General features: G+C 45.2%; 1 protein-coding gene across 13 annotated transcripts in view; it reads right to left on the minus strand.

Moving 5' to 3' along the window:
* LOC115154563 (RNA-binding protein Musashi homolog 2) overlaps window positions 1–21,161 on the minus strand; it is a 314,171-nt gene that overhangs the window by 11,543 nt on the left and 281,467 nt on the right. For 6 of the 13 annotated variants that reach the window (XM_029700894.1, XM_029700891.1, XM_029700893.1 and 3 more), the window contains exons 11-12: window positions 15,349–15,465; window positions 2,323–2,502 (exon numbers count right to left, since the gene is read on the minus strand). In XM_029700894.1, the coding sequence (XP_029556754.1) occupies window positions 2,323–2,502; window positions 15,349–15,465 (297 nt within the window). The remainder of the gene's footprint in view (window positions 1–2,322; window positions 2,503–15,348; window positions 15,466–21,161) is intronic. The other 7 variants (XM_029700896.1, XM_029700898.1, XM_029700899.1 and 4 more) reach the window with 3 other exon arrangements.

Consider the following 21,161-nt stretch of genomic DNA (forward strand, 5'->3'; position numbering starts at 1 on the left):
ACATACAGGTTTTGGAGAGGTACAGGGGGCCGCCACACTGAACACCTAGGGCACAACGACAGGCTACGGCATCTACGATTTGATACCAGCAACCCTCCAGTTGCCAGCTCACTTCCCGACAGATTTTTCCAGTCGGACCCGAACTGGCAACCCTTCAATTACTGGCTCGCCTCTCTAACCGTTAGGCTACCTGCCACCCTGTAGAGGCAATTTAGGTGGTTTACAATTAACATTTGGAGGAGGTTTACAATTAACATTTGGAGGAGGTTTACAATTAACATTTGCCATGAAAGCGTTTCTATTCAAACTGGCGGTGGCAATTTCCTCATGGCTGTGAGTCTGTCTCAGTGGAGAACCAGAGCTCAGCTTCCCCACCTGTACCCATTGGGCATAATTAGAAACCAGAAGGAGCCTTTAATACCTGAGGAGGGCCACAAAACACTTCCTCCTCTTCAGCCAAGTGCAGACAAAATAAAATAATCGACACACTATACAATCCCCACATCAAAAGCTGTGCTTTTCAGCACTTTGGCTTTGGATGTTGACCTATATGCACAATGCTGTCGGTGTCTTAGCAAAGCTGTTTGTTCTCCCCCTCTTCTTTACAGCTGAGCCCACTCATCACCACTCTGTGGATAAATGCAGGAAGTGGTTGCGGGGCTGCAGTCCTGCCATCCCCTGTGAAGCCCTAGGACAGACATCCATCCCAATGAGTCAGGCAGGCAAATCTCCACCCAGACTGGGCCGGCCTCCAAACCAGGAGATCTGTGTAATCTTCGCTGTTAAGCATGAGGCCTAAAGATGTCCTTTCCTGTCCACTGCCAAAGCCAATGAGGCAGGACTAGTGAGGTGTACAGGGACGGACTGCAGGGGGTCTCAACACCTGCCGCTGCCTGCTGGTCACCACTCCTCCACTGGTACAATGGTAGTAGGACTCTACAGAGCAGTGACAGCACCATCATTCTGTCTGGATGGGTCATCATCATCAGACATCATTACTGTCTCTAGTCTACATGGCCACTTCATCTGAACACAAGGATAGGATCTGGTCAGGAAGAGCAACACACCAGTAACCAAATTCACTTTATGCAGTCTAGCATACGTTCAGGAAGATCGTGTATTTCATTGTGAAGAACATTGTTTGAGGATTTCAGCTGTGCACATACTGTATATGGAGGATGACTGGTAAACGGAGTGATACAACAAGAACCCTGACAAAGATAAAATAAATTTGATTTGATTCAGCACTATCTACCGTGGAGCAGATTAACACCACCAAATCACATCTACAGCTCTCTGCCTGACATCCCCTGAGCTGGGGTCAGCAACAAAAGAAACAAACTCTCCTCACAACCTTTTCCTCTCAACATTGTCTTTCTCAACACTTACTGCTCAAAATATGAGATGAAATTTACTGAAATGACATCTCTTGTTAGTTTTATCAGGAACAAACCTATGACCAAAGAAATAGCTGACACTGCAAGTTTAGAATGAGGGTAATCAATTGAAATGAAATTGTCATAGCTACGTATTATCTGTAGAGGAAAGTTATAAGATGCAAAACATACAGTTTTCACTATGTTTAGAATACAACCTTGGGAAAGACAAACCAAATTATAAACGCTTCTGCCAAAAACCAAACACTATCATACTGAAATGTATACTGAAACATACCACTGTTTTAGTGTAATGGTTAAATGATGCATATGACTGTAGTAGGATGTAATGTTACTACAATGTATACACAAATCATGCCTACTGATTGATTGCCTAGTTGTTCACAGAACGATAATGGAGGTGATCATGCTTTCACCACAGGCCCTTTCATATTCCTTCACTCAATCATTCACAATATACTCTAACTGACTAACTCTTTCAGTCAGTCAGTCATCTAGTCAGTCATCCAGTCAGTCAGTCGCTCTCATTCAAATGTAGAAATCCAAAAGGCTCAAATGTCCATGTGGATCGAGACATGACAAGTAAATGTGAGCTTTCTCACAGAGGACATTGTAGTCCAGTCCTCTGCCTCCCATGCTCTGTTACATGCATTTGGAGGAAAACATACGTCCTCCCCTAGGTGCAAGCAGGGGCATGGAATAAACCTCACAAATAAACAGAAAAAGGTACATTGAAAATCAAAAAGGAGGATAAAACATGCAATGCATTGCTGGCAAAACGTTCATCCTTTTCACGTTTCTTTTTTTCCTTATAGACAAAGAAAACATAGACAAAAAAAAAGCATAGATCATCTGTATGGAGGAAACATCATGAATCAAACTGAACAGTCCAGAAGGTGAATGGGAGAGATGCGCACATACAAACCTGGGCTCTTAAACTGATCCGGGCTGTGCAGGTGCTGGAGGGGGGAGTTGCAGGCGGAGGTGGCATGCTCACTGTGCAGCATCTGAGCCGCCTGGGGCCCCAGGGAGCCATAGTCCGCAAAGGAGCAGGGTGCCCCCCTCTGGTCACTGGGCGCAGAGTAAAACCCGTAATCGGGAAAGCCTGAGAGGTACAGTATAGGGTGGGGAAGGGGAGGGGAAGGGACTCCATCATTGTGGAAAACGTTTGGTTTCATTGTTTCACAGTAGTCAATGTTGTCCAGACTCTTTAGCATGGCATGGTTGGTGTGTGACATTATGACAGGTTCATTTAGCTGAGATACATGGCGTCCTCTCCCTGCTCTCTCTCCCCAGCAGAACCTGCTGCCAGTCTGTGTCTGAGGTGTAGGAGTCTGTCGGCACCAGCGTAGTGCATCATCCCTCTAGGGAACCCAACACATTTCAATGGTTGGCTGTCTAAGATAATAGGATGCTTGACTGGCTATCAACAATCATACGACAGTGAAGTAGCAGGACTGGCTGTGCTTACTGGACATACCTGAAGGAAACTCTCATCGTGATGACTACAATGCTTACTGGACATACCTGAAGGAAACTCTCATCGTGATGACTACAATGCTTACTGGACATACCTGAAGGAAACTCTCATCGTGATGACTACAATGCTTACTGGACATACCTGAAGGAAACTCTCATCGTGATGACTACAATGCTTACTGGACATACCTGAAGGAAACTCTCATCGTGATGACTACAATGCTTACTGGACATACCTGAAGGAAACTCTCATCGTGATGACTACAATGCTTACTGGACATACCTGAAGGAAACTCTCATCGTGATGACTACAATGCTTACTGGACATACCTGAAGGAAACTCTCATCATTCAATGGGAGGAAAATGTAGAATGCTCACAAATCAATAATTAATTTCAAGCCTCTGGTTTTGAACCACTACAACTGCAGACTGAGGTCTATGCATGTGACATTTTCTCCTGGTTTGATAACAAAGAGACACGTTCATGTGTATTGACCATAAATAGAAGGAAAGACTCCAAAACACTCCACAATTAGGCTTGGGCTATTCCAACATACCCTTCTTTCAACACAGATGGAGGATTATCAACGCTTCAGAAATCGTCATTCAGCAATAAGACATGCTGACATTTATTGCTTGTCCTCTTAATCTGAGACAACTGCTCATATAAAGAGAGCCATTAAATGCACATGTTGCATCGTGCACCTCTTCAATATGGGGAGTTAATCCACTCAAGGAAAAACTGAGATTGGCGTCAGCGGCTCTTTTCCCAGCGGGTCTCCCCGCTGTGTGTTTGTTTATTTGGGTCTCCAGCTGAAGAGGCGATCAAAGCCATGTCACACCTAGACCTCCATTATGAGCTTGTTAGCAGCTGCCAAATGAAATCCAAACACAGGCGTGCTCCTCAACCGGCGCTTTAGGGCCCCCCAGTTTCACCGAGCGCTACGTGGGCTCCATGCCCACTCCTCAAATTATGGGCTCCTAAAATGGCAGGCTTCCCACATTGCTTCCCACTTCCAGTCATGTAAACGGTGACACATGGAAGACAGCTCCATAAGACAATAATCCCCTTTACATCTCTCTTAAGCAACTGCCATGGAAAATCGATCGGTCTTTATCAATGAGGAAAACTCTGATTTAGGGCGACATTAATGGGACAATGAAGGAAATGATGTGTAAATGGGTCGATGCAGGAACGCAAGAAGAATGTCTGAATGAATGATAAAAACCTACTTTCACCTAAATCTTTCTAGCCTGAGACAAGTCTTCCCAAACAAGTCTAGAAATGAGAATGTTAAGTACCTGCTGACTCCAGTGGTCTGACAGAGCTGTCTCCTCTCAGTGTGATACAGACAGGATATGAAAGGACATGAGACCAAGAGACAGGTGCTGAGTCACCAGTGATCTGCCCTCAACCCACAGTCCTCAGTCTGTCTCTGTATCTCAGTCCTGGAGGCTGCTGTCTGTCTGTCTGTGCCTTTATCTTACACATGGTCGTTCAGCATTCTGCACGTGTACCACCATCATTAAACCCAGCTGCATCTTCTCTGTACCCTACGCCGTCACCATGCCACTAACCACAGAGCCTGTCCTCCCAGGCAGGGGCGGTCACTCACACACAGCAATGACCTGGGTGACACTCCCTCTGGATCACGGGGATGAGGACTCAGTGAGGATGGGCCAGGTTGAATTATGGACGAGGGCATTTCAGAGGGTCACTGCTTTTTTTTCTCGAAAGAATGTGCTCTCTTCCGGGAGCGGAGAAGAGGGATAAGGGAGCAAATTTCCTGAGCGTTCCACCTCCTTATCTTCACCCCCCCATCCCTCCTTTCTTCTGCCTGTGCTATGGAAAGCTGCCTTGAGGCAACATTCACGGAAATATGCATTCAGCCAGCTTTAATCGTAAGGAGACCAAGAAGAGAGAAACTAGGGACACTTGTGTTTAATCTGTTTGTGACATCCACGCTAATAGGTGGCCGTCCTTGAGTTTCCGAGGTGCTTTTTCCATGCTCACCTCTAATTAGACAAGCTTCCACTGCTTCCTCTCCTCTTCCTAATTAGATCTTTAACAATAAACAAGCAGCGACCTTTACAAAGGCCTTGCCACAATCTCCCCCATTAGTTAAACGGCTGAGAGGCGCTGGGCTAAGGGAGGGGAGAGGGGGAGGGAAGCCATGCCAACCATGCCACATCCTCATGGTACTGGCTGTCAGGCCCCCGACAATGGCAGCTTCCTGTTACAATCTGCATAAATCCGCCAATTCTATGATAACAGGAACGACAGGACACAAAGACGACATCAACACACACAACAAATACACATGGCGGCTTTGTTTGCGCTGACACGGACAATTAGCCCTCAGCTGCCGGCAAGGTCTTATCTAATAAAGCCAAGCAAAATTACTTTTATTGTTCAGGTAGATTGCTTCTAATGATAGTGCCATCTGTGGGACAGCATATGAATAAAATGAGTCTGAAAATGCTTCCTTCTATGGATCAAAGCCTGAAAAGCACACATCTGGGAGAGGCCGAATAGCTTGATTATCTTCCCCAACTAATTTGATTTTCAGAGCATACAAATGTTTTAAGCAACTTTCACTTGGGCGAAGGTGAGGAACAGAACGAGAGTGAAGAAAAGTCTCTGAGCACCAAAGAAATAATGGGTTTCCTGAGATCCACCTAAACAGACATATGTTCTTTATCAAGCTGCAAGAGATACACTAGCACATTGATGTTGGGGGATGGAGGGGGCTTGTATATGTGTGTATGCATACAATGTGTGTAGTTTATGTGAATCCCAGTGGTGCTTTAGAATATAGCTCATTATAAACTGCTCTACTGTATTTTTACATTACAGGAACATCTGGTCCTATCTATTGAACTACCACAAATGAATAATAATAAACCTACATGGAATATCATATGGCACAATGACTTTTCCTTAGAATAGAACACAATTCTCTCTGAGCTTTTTAACATGCAAGGAGCATCCACATGATTACCTATAAACTTTCTCTGTTTTTGTCTGTAGATAATAAATGCATTGTGGCTATCAGTACTCACCAGGGCAGAACATAAAACCTAACATTCTGATTGAGGTGACTGAGGACAGAAACGGTGCCATAAAACAATGCTTTGCAGACAGCCGCAGCACGGAAAGTCCTTCTACAATAACAGTCCGTGACTACTCAACTGAGCAGGACACTTTGTGCAGTGTAAGATGTCTTCCTTTGCTCTTTCATGGTCAAGTTTAGGTGGATGCTCAGACTGACTCGGAGACGTGCACTAGCACACTATACTGAGGAGGTTTAACTAGGCATGTAGTCTGTGGAAGGGACACACACACGCGCGCGCACGCACACACGCACGCACGCACGCACACACACACACACACACACACACGCACAGATCTTCATCTCTGTAGTGTGATGGGTCAGTAGGCTGTTGTAGGTCCCCACAGCTGCATCACTGATCTGTTATGAGCCTGAGACAATCCTATTATTAATATTCACACCATCTAACCGGAACAATGGCCCCTTCTTTGGACTTTATTTTTTTCCCCCTTCTGGTCTAATTGGATGTAATTACTCATCTACAAAACAAATGAGCAGGTTGAGGTTGCCTTGGAGACCAGATCAGGAGGCCCAGCAGTGTGAATCATTCGCCGAGCTCCATTTATACTGATAATTATCCCCCCCTCTAATTTTCTCTCTCTCTCCCTTTGCCCACTGGCCAGAGGCTGCTGGGGATGGGGTGGTCAGCTCTCATCGGCCAGCTAAGAGCTCCACAGTTCAATGCTGGAGAGGCTGCATGTCTCATAGCATACTGCCATCACGAAGATGGCTTTCTTCAAGTGGATAAATGCTCCTCTCTCATTTCCACTTTGCCAGATGACTGCCTCTAAGGGAGGATTGCAAACCACTGCCTTGAAAGTATTGCTACTCTGCTCCTCTCTATGAAAAAACAGACAAAGAACCCTATCATGTTCGTGCTAAAATACAGGGCATATTCCCCTCCACTTTACCACTTTAGAGAGAGGACAAGGTGTTTAAGAGTGCACCAGTGTTCTCTAACAAAAGTCTGTGATTATCCTGACACTGAAGCTTCAATTCCCCAAAATACACACAGACATACTCACACAAATATTAATACACAAACACCCACGCACGCACAGACCGTCACAGGCACACGCGCACACACACACAAACACCTAGAGCAACATTTGCTCCCAATCATCCCTCTCTCCCATGCCCCCTGTCAATTCCCTGGTGGCCATCCGCACACGTCACTCTGCGGAGGATGTCAATAAACCTGTCATACGGCTTCCCAAATTAGCTATGAATTTCACAGCGACTGTAATTAGCTACTCCATTTCCACCTATGCCATTTCTCTGGGCTGCCGAGAGTAGCTTTCACTTTCCATTTGAAATAGCATTTTCTGACTGAATGAGTGACTAATTAACAGCACTAGACCCCCTTATCAAAAAGCACCGACATTTCATAAATAATACATATTTAATGTCTTGTCATTTTGTGCTCAGAAAGGCTTGGCTAATGAAGTTTAACAGATGATTTATTTCTGCATTTACTACCCCATAACCAGGCCTTTATTCTTCTTTTAGACTTTCATTCTTTCTCTCTTTCTTCCTCTCTCAACCCTTTTTGAAACACTGATAGCCACCAGAAGTGCCTCATCACAGGAAAATAACAGTTTTAAAAGAACGTAAAAGAGAATGTTTTCTGACAGTAAATCACAGGTGTCTAACCAGCCGTGTGACAATGTGATGCGTGACGTAGGCTATTTCCCCTCCTGCAGGTGTGTCAGGAGGGCTACGGAGCACAACAACAGAACACTATGGAACACTAGGACAATTCAGTTCCTGTGCTGTCCTTGTAATCACACAACCTACAACCATTTGACAAGAGTTTTGATTTGTGTTTATGAGTGACTAATGGTTTATAAGGTATTCTTTAAATGAGTTCATGCAAAAGGTTTTCTAACTTCCACTAGAAACCAAAGTGAGTGAGGCCATGACTCCAGCCTGAAGCCGATTGGAGAGGCACAGCATGGACCAAACCCCAGGGCATTCTCTTCTGTGACCCCTGAACATCTGCCAGCCACAGCTGTGTGAGCCACTGCACTGTAGGACAGGAGCTAGGGAGAGAGGGACAGGAACTCCTCACCCTCCCCACATGTCACATCTTCTCTCTGGGCCCCAGTCAAACCCGGAGTATACCACTGTCACATGGATTGGTTTGGCATGCTCATACCCAGGACATGTGATGCTCTTCTGGGCTCGTTGCTGAGCTAAGCGGAGCAGCATCTGGGACAAACGGACGGACCTGAGCACCCATGGGGCCTGGGGATCCAGATTAATTTAGCCCAATGAACACAGCCAATCCCAGACTCCTCTGGGGCACTTCCCAGGATCACAGAGCTTGTTGAGAGGAAATGGATAATGATCTCAGATAATGTGGCAAAATGTGCCAAATGATTTCCCTCTCCAAGCAAGCTGTGGGTTCCTCAGTAGAAAACAAAAACAGCCAGGGTTCAGTGGAGGAGAATACTGAAATCTACATCTACATGAGAACCTCTCTAAGGCAGAATAGAACCATAGGATAACTGTTTCCTAGGGGATATCAATCACATGGTATAAATGATCAAACCAAACATAGATAGATAACATATCATTTATTAAATTTATGTCAATGATGTCATTACAGATTTATGTCAACATGTTGTAGAATGTACAAGTTGTATGTTGAAAACAACACATCCCTTGTTCCAAAAGCTGGGGACATTTTAAATACTATTTCACTGTTTATATCCCTCTGTGGGGACAACATGTTGCACTGCCAAGGGCTGTTTTAATAGCACAATTATTCGGGCATAGAAATATTACTACCAAAGCATTATACTGTACTCTGTGTAGTGGGAAAGGTCACATTAAAGCATGGCCTCAGTGTTCCCCAGGTCTCTGAGGTCACTGGGGCACTGATGATAAAGACAGAATTGATTAGCCATAGAAAAGGCCCTGAGAGATGTGCTTATTACAGAAATAATAATGGACGGAACTGAAGCCACGTTAACCTTCAGCACAATGCACTTATTGTCTATCAAGGGACCGTTGGCCAGGAGAACTGGACAACGGTTCAGAGCCTCTATAGCTGACGAGACTGATCCGCTCCCACTGAGTTAGCATCTTACTGACATCCACTAACTCATAGGGGAACGAGGATGGGACAGGGAGAGGGAAAAATAGAGGATGAGAAAGAGGGAAGGGGTGCAGAGGGCGGTGAAGAAAATGAGAGAGAGAGCAAGGCATAGAGAGAGAATTAAAGGCAAAGAAGTAGAGTAAGCAAAACATTAAGAAGAAAGAAGAAAGAAGAGAAAAGATCAAAAGAACATCCTCGGCCCTCATGAGCTCGGCAGCAGAAATTCCTTGGCGATCGATGCAGGTTTACAGGCGGCACAGAGACCTTGAGAAGAGAATAGGCCATCTCATCTCCAAGACTCTGAAACATCCCACTCATTTCCGCTTCACATAATAAGAGCTCATTCCTCTGGAAGGAGCTGAAAGGGCCTGAATGAGAGACTGAGAGCAGCAGAAATATCTCTGAGTGGGACGGAGGGAACGGAGGAGGGGAGATCAGAGGGGAAGGAGGTGGCGGGTAACAAATGGTCTAAACCCCAGGCTGACATGTCAATCAAGCAGCTCCTCAGGTAGACAGACAGACGTGGAGTCAGACTGAGTGAGGCAGGCACGTTGACCAGTCCAAGAGGGAGAGGACAGACTGTCCTCCAGTGGAGAAGGGCCCTGGGTGAGGTGGCAATGGAACGCAGACCGTGGGGGAAAGAGCAGAAACGCTGTCAATGGTGGCCATTCAAAAAAAAACTGATCTAACAAAGTGGATATTCATGAAATCCGTCATCATTTATGTGATGTTGTAACAGGCCCACAATGTGGTTACTAAAATCTGATTTGGATATACAGTTGAAGTCAGAAGTTTACATACACTTAGGTTGGAGTCACTAAAACACGTTTTTCAACCACTCCACAAATTTCTTGTTAACAAACTATAGTTTTGGCAAGTTGGTTAGGACATCTACTTTGTGCATGACACAATACATTTCTCCAACAATTGTTTACAGACAGATTATTTATCTTATAATCCACTGTATCACAATTCCAGTGGGTCAGAAGTTTACATACACTAAGTTGACTGCCTTTAAACAGCTTGGAAAATTCCAGAAAATGAGGTCTTGGCTTTAGAAGCTTCTGATAGGCTAATTGACATCATTTGAGTCAATTGGAGGTGTACCTGAGGATGTATTTCAAGGCCTACCTTCAAACTCAGTGCCTCTTCTCTTGACATCATGGGAAAATCAAAAGAAATCAGCCAAGACCTCAGAAAAAGAATTGTAGACCTCCACAAGTCTAGTTCATACTTGGGAGCAATTTCTAAACGTCTGAAGGTACCATGTTCATCTGTACAAACAATAGTACGCAAGTATAAACACAATGGGACCACACAGCCGTCATACCGCTCAGGAAGGAAACGCGTTCTGTCTCCTAGAGATACAAAAGTATCTATATCCACAGTAAAACGAGTCCTATATCGACATAACCTGAAAGGCCGCTCAGCAAGGAAGAAGCCACTGCTCCAAAAGCGCCATAAAAAAGCCAGACTACGGTTTGCAACTGCATATGGGGACAAAGATCGTACTTTTTGGAGAAATGTCCTCTGGTCTGATGAAACAAAAGTAGAACTGTTTGGCCATAATGACAATCGTTATGTTTGGAGGAAAAAGGGGGATGCTTGCAAGCCGAAGAACACCATCCCAACCGTGAAGCACGGGGGTGGCAGCATCATGTTGTGGGGGTGCTTTGCTGGAGGGACTGGTGCACTTCACAAAATAGATAGCATCATGAGGCAGGAAAATGATGTGGATATATTGAAGCAACATCTCAAGACATCAGTCAAGAAGTTAAAGCTTGGTCGCAAATGGGTCTTCCAAATGGACAATGACCCCAAGCTTACTTCCAAAATTGTGGCAAAATGGCCATCACAAAGTCCTGACCTCAATCCCATAGAAAATTTGGGGCAGAACTGAAAAAGCATGTGCGAGCAAGGAGACCTAGAGACCTGAGTCAATTACACCAGCTCTGTCAGGAGGAATGAGCCAAAATTCACCCAACTTATTGTGGGAAGCTTGTGGAAGGCTAGCCGAAACGTTTGACCCAAGTTAAACAATTTAAAGGCAATGCTACTGCTACCAAATACTAATTGAGTGTATGTAAACTTCTGACCCACTGGGAATGTGATGAAAAAATAAAGCTGAAATAAATCATTCTCTCTACTATTATTCTGACATTTCACATTCTTAAAATAAAGTGGTTATCCTAACTGACATAAGACCGGGAATTTTTACAAGGATTAAATGTCAGGAATTGTGAAAAACTGAGTTTAAATATATTTGGCTAAGGTGTATGTAAACTTCCGACTTCAACTGTATTTGGCTGTTTTCGCTGCATGAATGTCTGCTAAGTGCTAACTCCCGTTCTTATAAGCTGGTAGCATATACTGTCAAGGAAAACTAATTTCTACTGCGATTTTGGCTATTATCAACAGTAAAATACTGTGAAAGCATTATACTGCAGCATACTGTAATTGATGGTGCATTGTGGGAAACTGTTGTGGGCGGGGAAGGAATTGGTGTATTTCAAATGGTATTGTAATTCCACATTACAGAATACAGTACTGTACCGTATTTTATTCTTCTCATTAACATATTTTGAGGCGTGCCTTGTAAGAGGCTATATTTGTTCCAACCGTTAGTGTGAGATTCAATTCTTCAGTATTGTGTGTCATTACACAGTACTTGCTTTACTCTATTTAGATTACAATAGGTGTACTGCAATATGAAATACAGTAACTTACTTGCCACTTTGCTGCCTGTAAGTTACTGTCAAATTCATGGCAAGCCCTTTACAGTGTAGCTAGTCATATAGAAATCGGTGGTGGTAGTTGAAGCCATTTATAAGTGTAATGCAGTTGATTGGTGAAGATGACATGAACATATATTGAGGTTGATATCTATACAAGTATTATACTCAGATTTTTACCTCAACATGGGAAATACACATATAAACAGGCACATTTTGATGGGTGGCAATGAAGAGATTCTGAGTCTCGCCATGGATATGCATGGCGTTTCTGTTGTTTTGGTCAAATTCCATTTATTTCTGTAGCTATGTTGCCACTCCCCATTCAAAGGCATCTATAGCATGCTACAGAGTTTGTTCTTAGTATGCCCTCTCTGTAAGGCAGAGTTATGGGGCTGTGGAAATCTGGCTTTGAATACTGTTCGCAAAACTCCAAGGTTGAACGCACACATGCACCTACAGTATAAGGTCCAAAGTGATGATGAGGCAATCTAAAAGACAGCCCTTTGATGGGTGATCTCCCTCTGTTGGAGGATCAGAGAGGAGATGTCTAACCTTTATTTAACTAGGCAAGTCAGTTAAGAACAAATTCTTATTTAAAATGACAGCCTACCAGGGAACAGTGGGTTAACTGCCTTGCTCAGAGGAAAAACACCATATTTTTTTACTTTGTCAGCTCGGGGATTCGATCCAGCAACCTTTCGGTTACTGGCCCAAAGCTCTAACCACTAGGCTACCTGACGCCCCTAGATCCAGTGATCTAGGATCTCAATGTAATGAGTGATCCCATTGTTAGAGCCCAAAAAGGTCAGGTCAGAGCGCACCAGACTTTACTGTGACTTACTGATCAATCAACTTTGTCCATAGGAATGACAGGGCCACAGAGTCCATCAATAACAACTCCTCTTGTCTTTTCAGTGAGTATGATTACATAGTCAGATTAAGTGAGTATGATTGCATAGTCAGATAGTCAGATTGCATAATCAGATTAATATAATAGTTTGATTAAAACATTGACAAGCTTTGCAAGAAGAACGATTTCTCAAATAATCATGTTTCCATGGACACATCTGAAATCAGGCTACCTGATGGGACTCTGAGGAATGCAGAAAATCTAAATAAACGTTCTACCACAGCGACCATGTTATTTATGGCGAAGACTATTTGATTCTGAGTTGGGACATATAAAGTTTGTGTGTGAAAACTATTTCTAAGATGCATACTTTCATAGGCTGGCTCGGCTGGTGCTGGCACACGCGCAAATCAAACACACCGCTGGAACTCCGATTAACGTGTTTACACGTCCTAATCATTTGAAAGATTTGCTCAGGAAACCGGGTGTTTTAATTGCCATATGCTTACTTCGATTATGATCGGCGTTCAAGATAAGCAGAGTAAGATGTTTATATGACTATTGCCATACTCAGCCTACTGGCCTAATCCGTTTCCTATCAAATGATTAGAGTGCGTGATAACATATTCACTGATCAACTATGCTGATTATATCCCAGAAAACAAACTAACATAGCAATAACTCATCAATGACATGTCATCCATCAGTGTCTGTCAAACAGCTATACCTATTCAATACATCCATTTTCTCATACGACCTCAGTAATACAGGCTCATCATCTATCATACATCCACAGAAGGACAAACATCGGGAAGGGACACATGGAACAACATTCAGATTCCATTCTTGTCATTCAGGGCTAAGTTGTTATGGCGTGATGGCAAGGCCAGTCCTAGGGACTGCTTTACCCAGAGAGTACCCTCCATCAGCAGCAGCAGCAGCAGCAGCAGCAGCAGCACTGCTCTGTCATGGAGAGGGAGGCCATGTGAGCTTGGTGTCGATCTGACCGGTGACATTAAGCCGTGGGCTGTCAGAGCCAGAGAGGAGGGTGACTGGGGACTGTCTTTCATTTACCCTTGGCTCTCTGCGGAGCAGGCAGGCACACCGGTGAGCAGCCAGCCACGTGGCGAGGGGCAGACAGAGACGAGGGTTTAAGGCTTGCTCGCTCTGTGGGATGATAAGCGTGTGGGTAAATATGAGCACGGCGGGGCGGTAACGAGATGCACCCGTTCACCCCGGCACGGCGCCACACAACGGAGAGGAGACGAGCGGGAGATTAGCTGAGAGGAAGGTCACATTTAAACACGCTTGTCTTCCTCAGCGCTCGACCCTGTTTATCTACCCTGTGTGTGTGTGTGTGTGTGTGTGTGTGTGTGTGTGTGTGTGTGTGTGTGTGTGTGTGTGTGTGTGTGTGTGTGTGTGTGTAGTAAACTATGGCGGCTCAAACATCAGAGCTGAGAGAGCCCCATATGGTTCCTCATTACCTAGACTACAGGAGACCTGTGAGGTCACCATTTACCTCACTATACCCCCATACATCATCTACCAGCACTATCAGGCAACACAGAGTTGTCAGGCTCTGACAACAGTACAAGATGTGCCCCTGTCTCATCCTCTCCAAGGAATCATCAGCAAATCACATCCCTGTTTAACTCTCACTGAATGGCGTTGAGCTCCATTGTCTGGCAGATTGTTTGTTTTGAAAACGCAAGATCAAGAGGCCTGATTGGAGAGAAAGAACATCTGATTGGCTTCCTGTGTTGCCTGAACTGAAGTGAATGCAGCTCAAATGAAGAGAGGAAGACGGGCAGGGTGTGTGTGTGCGTGTGCGTGCTTGAGTGTATTGATGGGTCATATTTCCAAACAGTTTCCATCAGGACATTGAAGCTTACATTCATATGATCATACTGCAGGAGCATATATATATATACAGTGCGTTCAGAAAGTATGGAATGTGGAATAAGTCAAGGGGTATGAATACATTCTGAAGGCACTTGACATAGTATAGTACTATGGTAGGTACAGTAGCACTTGGAGAGAGACGACCTGAGTCTGATTAAGAAAGCCAGTCTTCCCTAGAGCTTGGATGCTGCTTGTCAATTTCCGACACCTAGGTTGTTATTCACTGCTATTGATTGCTTTAGTGTTATTGAGGAGGACAGAGCCAGATATGCTAATGAAGCTGACTGGCGAATCAATGACGAGTGAGAAACAGGGAGAAACTTGCAAGTCTGGTGCTTCAGATTATTGGTACAAGTCGCTCTGCACACACACGTGTACAGTGTTAGCTAATCAATCAGTGTTGTGTGTGTTTATAGTGAGTGGATGTCTCCAGGTTTTATGGTTGGAGAAGCAGTGTTAGTCACTGAGGGCTAAAGCAGACATATCGCAGCACATTGCCAACGAAGAATTACACAAGTCAAAATGTGTTCGAAATCGATCGAGCTACTTTATGTGCTTGACACCCAATTATTTTGGTGAGTCATTCTTAGACAGTTTTAGGATTGGAGAATAAAATGTCTGCCTGTGCCCTTCATTGGAGTATTTAGAGCTCCAGTGTGTGTGGACTACATTATACATGTTTCTATGAGTGTGCTAAGGAGAAGCAGAGCAGCGAGAGAAGCTGGAGGGAGCAGCAGCCACACAGAACACGGACAGAGCAGAGTTTACCTGGCCCTGCGTTCTGTGGGTACGCCATGTAGCCGCCTCTTCCACGGGCCCCCCTACCTGAGCCACGCGCTGCTGCCACCGCCGCCGCCACCGGTCCGTACGCCGTCGCCGGGAAGCCTGTAGGTACACAGAGGACAAACGTCACTCACTGTCATCCCAGACCTAGCTAGTAGAACCCAGAGGCCGCTCCACTGGAGATCACCACAGTGTTCTAGTGTGCTATCAATACGCTTTGGGATCTGACTTACACAGCCCTCCTATTTACACCCAGAGAGAGAGAGAGAGAGAGAGAGAGAGAGAGAGGGGGGGGGGGGGATACATTTGTGAACATGAATGCATAGGCAGGCACACTCAGACATACGTGCACACACACACACACACATATGCAATCACTCGCACTGTCTCTAGTGAAAGGTTTGGGTAGGCGGGAGGTCCTCTCCTCCACGCTGAGTCTTCAGTCGCCCAATTATCAGCACATACACACGCGCGCGCTGTGTGTGTGTGGGGGGGGGGAAGCGGCACAATCATTTACTCAAATTAAATACTTAGGACGCCTTGAAACGCTCACTATCGTTTTGATCGTACTCAGTTTTTCATGCCTCTTAATTGTGTTAGCAGCAGCTAATGGGCACTGCTTGGTGGAGGCTCTCTGTGCCATACTGCCATATTTCCATTTAGCGTGGGGGGACTCTCTTGGCTGGGGGTAGGTGAGGGGATGTCAACGGCTTCACTCTGGGGAGAGACCAGCTTCTTTAGAGCTTTACAGTTTTGCTCTCTGGGAGATCTGCCACTGTAGTGTGTCCCCTGTATTTTCATCTGGCAGCAGTTACCAGTTGCTATGGACCAGCTTTGGCCACTTGAATGCATAACTGAACGCATCAAAATATTTCTCTTTTCAGGCGCTCAATTTGGAGTTTGACATTTTGTGGAGGGTCGGAAACTCTTCTTCTCCTCATTGTCATGGTCATATCCACTCAATACTCATTGCAAGAAAATGACAATTTCTTGTTATTCTTAGATTTTCCGAGCCAATCTGTTAATCTGTTAATATGGTGTTCAAATATGCTCTGAACAGTATTTAGCAGAGTAGGACCGCCAGCTCTTTACTCAGTAAAATGGTGCAGTGCTCTAACATTTTAACTAATACCAGGATCATTACAGTGTGCAATTAAAGCAACACATTGAGCCTGTGTGTCTATGCCTCTATTACAGCATCGATGTAATTACAGTGCAGTCTCTCTCTAATGAACACACCCATCCCTGGCTGACAGAGACTCGTCCATGCCCAGGGCCTGACACCAGAGACGGCTGCCCCTATCTTCTCTCCTCTCCCCTCCCCTCCCTCTCTCACACAGAGGAATGGCATGTCATTAGGCCTGACGACTAGCCTGACTCTTCACTCTGGCCCTAATACCCTTCTGCATAATCGAACAGCCCACATTATCCTGACAGGAACTGTTAATGAGAAAATTCAATCTCAGAATTCCGCCAGCCAGACAGCCAGATAGATGTGGTCTTGATCTTTTCAAAGCAGAAAGTGTTCTGTGTGTGTGTTCTGTTTTGGATTGTGTGTGATATGTTCCGTGTTCTCTGTGGGTTGTGTTCTGTGTGTGTATGTTCCATGTGTGTTGGGCTGACTAGCAGTCAGACAGACACAGGGGAAGTGTTGAGCCCTCTCTGGAGGAAGTCGAGTATGTTTTTCTGATGCTGTAGAGGTGAGAAGACCACCAAGGTGTGACCTATTTTCTGGGCCAGCGTCCCCCTACAGTTCTGCCCAGAGGGGCTCACACAAAGACTGATGAGGGGCAGGCAAGGGGCAGTTGAGGGGAGGCAAGTGGGCAGGGTCAGAGGAACCGCAGCGGAGGAGAAAAACACATTGGTTTTCAGTGCCCTGCTGAGAATGAGGTAATTCACACCTTTGCAGACACAATGTGAGCAAGAGCGTTGGTGTGAGGTGCCGTCGTGCTGGGACCGTAAGGTGGTCGAGAAGCAAGGAGCTGCCATTCCCGGAAAAACATCTCATAGCTCAGAGAGGTGAGAGAGAGGTGAGAGCTCAGAGACAGACAGGCAGACATACAGACCGACAGGAAGCATTTCACAATCAGTCTCCATTCTTCTCAAGTCTAAGACGGCCCTGATTCAAACAGCCCTTCTGATATTCTACACCTCTCTTTAATCTCTTCAGAAAAACACAAATCAGCTCGGATGCTATGCTAATGACGGTCACGAACCCCTTCCTCTCCACAAACGCCAGCCCTGCTGTTGCCGTGCAGAAGAGCCCTCTGCTGGAGTCAACGCTCGTTTCTCTCTCTCTCTCTTCTAAGTACTGTATCTTCCCCTCCCTGCCATTGTCACGACGCCCCCAGTAGACCCTGTGGATTCAAAGTTAGTGGCAAGCAAAGTTGTGGAGACAGATTAACTTTGCAGGATTAGGTGGGTTAATTAATAGATCGCTGCGGCTCATTGTTTTGTGTTCAGGCGGTAAGAAGCCGCCCAAGAGAGGCGCTGCCGCATTAAATCAATTTCATGGCCCTTTTAATACTGACGAGATAAAGACAATATTTAGCTTTAAATTTGTCACTATTATTTGGCCACTTCAGTGGCTGCGCTCTCTTGGTGGAGACTGGGGACAAGGACACATCTGTTTATGGAGTGGGGGCCCGAGGGGGCCTCTGGGGACCAGTCCTCAGCGCTCTCTCCTCTCCTCCACCCCTGCTCGGCTGAAAGCACAGGCATTCGCTCCACTTCAACAGCAGAGAGAGAGAGAGAGAAGCACTGATTAGACTCACAGCAGCACTGCAGTATACACTTCCTCTCTTTGTGGACTCAGACATTGTCATACTTTTTGTCTCCACCTAATTCAAAACAACATGAGGTAAGTCGTCTATTCATAACCACAAAGCTGTCATTGACTTCCGGTAATACTTTCCTTTTTCTTATACAAAGAGATTAAGAGAAACAGCAAAACATGGATTTCTCTTCACTTCCTTTGAAAGAGATCGTTCACAGTAACAGAAATCTCGTCCCAGCTCTCTCCACAATATATCAGTCTGTCCTCTATATATAACCATCCTGACCCCCTGCAGCTGTGTGACGCCATTACGCTCGCCTCTGTCCTCCATCTATCTCCCTTTCTCTCTCTATGAAACTACCACTGTTTTTCACTCCAATCTGTCATCCCGTCAAACCTTACACTCACCTATACCTAATCCATCTCACTAACTCTGCTCGTTTCTCACCGTTCTGTGAAACTCTATCCTTGCCAACATTTTATACATCTCTCCTGCTCCATGTCCCCCACTGGCTTTATCTCTGTGTCCGGCCCCCTTTTCCCAGAACCCAGTGTGGCACGTCACTATGACGCCATCACTACGGCGATGGACTGCTGCAGCGAGCGCCACACAGTAAGGTCACAGCCGTGTCAGTGTCCTCTGTATTGTACTCGGCTGTAGCCCAACATCGGCTGCTGCTCTGCTCTGCTGCAGCTCACCTAGCAATGACAATGCACCACCAATTCCCTGTTCTGCTTAGCACTCAACAACTATATTTTGGAATATACAATGCTTTTATAACAATCCACAGTGCAGGCTGTCAGTCCACAGTGCAAGAGCTGGATAATGTAGCTGCTTTATTTTGACATAGTCATATTATTCACTCTTCTGTTTACCCTTCCAATATAAGTGAACTCTCCTTCCACGCCTGGCCCGTCTGTCTGTCTGTCTGTCTGTCTGTCTGCCTGTCTGTCTGTCTGTCTGTCTGTCTGTCTGTCTGTCTGTCTGTCTGTCTGTCTGTCTGTCTGTCTGTCTGTCTGTCTGTCTGTCTGTCTGTCTGTCTGTCTGTCTGTCTGTCTGTCTGTGAGGGGAACATAAAGGTCTCTGTATGGGGGTGAAGACATGGAGCTCTGAGAGAGGCAGCCTGTGGCTGGACTGAGGAGAGGATGGGGAAGGAGGGAGGGGGAATGCACCTTTGAAAAAAGAAATGGCAAAAATAAAAAACGACAAACAAGAGGGAAGGAAACGGATGCCATCTTTTCATCTCCAGACTGAGAAGAGGCCAATTGTTGTCATCCCTCAGCACCAAGTCTCATCTTTTATTGTTTTGGAAAAAGATGTTTGCCAGCCGTATCAAAGGCACGAATCACAGACGAGCTACAGATGAGCTGGAGAGAACCAGGTGGCGTTTACATGACCTGCCACACATGCACTAGGTGCTCACCTCTCCTTTGAGTGCTATCATTCTTAATGCCTCTGAATCAATGAATACAACCACACAGCGAGTTCTCCTTCATATAAGTGACATTAATATATATGTCTGCGAGCATGCACTGGAGAGACTGGGTTTAAAAGACTGGGTTGTCTATTCATGTCGGCTAGTGTGTGTGTGTGTGTGTGTGTGTGTGTGTGTGTTTGTGTGCGTGCGTGCGTGCATGCGTGTGTGTGTGTGTGTATGCGGTCAATGGATTGGTGTATGTGTGCGTGCACTCTTGTGGATGTGTGTGAGTGTGTCTTTGCGAACACATTTGTGTCCGTCTGCTAGTGTGAACAGTGTCTCTTTTTGTGTCGATGGAGGCCAAAGGATTTAGTTTCGAATGAAACTACTTGGTACACTGATCCTTTGTTATAAGGACTTCATGGGTTTTGATTTGGGAGAGGGAAAGTCATTTATAGAAATAGGGAGAAAGCCCAGAGCCCAGAAAAGCCTGGATTTATGCTGGTAATTGCAGGAAGCAAAGAGATTTGGAAAGATCCCAAATCCCTATATCGGGGTTCCCCAACTGACGGCCCGCGGGTGATTTTATTTGGCCCCCCGAGTTTTTTTATTTTTATTGTTGGACATAAAAAGACTGTAAAAACACCAGCAAATCAACTCCAAGGGATTTTAATTTTGGAAATGTGTTCCAAGGTATTCCCACGCATAATAAAGAGACATACGTGATCCTATACGACAGTTTTGAAATTATGTTTAAAATGAAATAAATGTGTATTCGTCAGTCGCATAGACTAACAGTGAAATGCTTACTGTACTTACGGGCCCTTCCCAACAACGCAGAGAGAAAGAAAATAGAGAAATAATAGAAAAGTAAAATCCCCTAATAATAAAAGTCATAATAAATACACAATGATTCACAATAACTTAGCTATATACACGGGTCACCAGTCAAACATCATTTCTGTTTGGGCTTCTTGCGGTCAATTTGCAGTCTACAAATGATTTGCAATTATGTTCCAGCCCCCTGACCATCCACTCAAGAAAAAAATGGTCCCGTAGCTGAATCTTAGTTGATGCTCCCTGCCCTATCTCCTCCTCTATGGAGCAGAAGACAGAGGGAACAGCTAGCTACTGTCGCTGAGAAGGAAAGGTGATCGTTTCCTCATGAGCTATAATGTAGCAATATATTAATGCCACAACAGCCACAACACTGTAACACTTCAACCATTACAAACGTTGGTCCAGCAAATGCTAGCGGTCACACCTCTGTAAACACCCACACATCTACCCGGCAGCAGCACGAGTCACGTGCTGCGTTTCACACAGCTACTGTATTGTGAGGGAATGATAAACGACCCCGGCCTATATTACTTTGTCACCGCGTCTTATAGCGTCTATAGTTTATGAGGGTGACTTACTTGGATCCTGAGAGAGATGTTCACACGTACCATTTAACTTTCAAAGACTTTCAGAGCGATTATACCGACGGTGTTGGAGTTCACTGGAGCAGTCAGAACATTTTGTCTAACAAAATAAATAATCCTCAGCACAGACACAGCTCATGGAGTGCCGAGGCAATCTGCTGCAGAGCTGAGAGAGAATCA

This window comes from Salmo trutta, chromosome 19 (assembly GCF_901001165.1).
Source record: "Salmo trutta chromosome 19, fSalTru1.1, whole genome shotgun sequence".
In the NCBI taxonomy this organism is placed as follows: Eukaryota; Metazoa; Chordata; class Actinopteri; order Salmoniformes; family Salmonidae; genus Salmo; species Salmo trutta.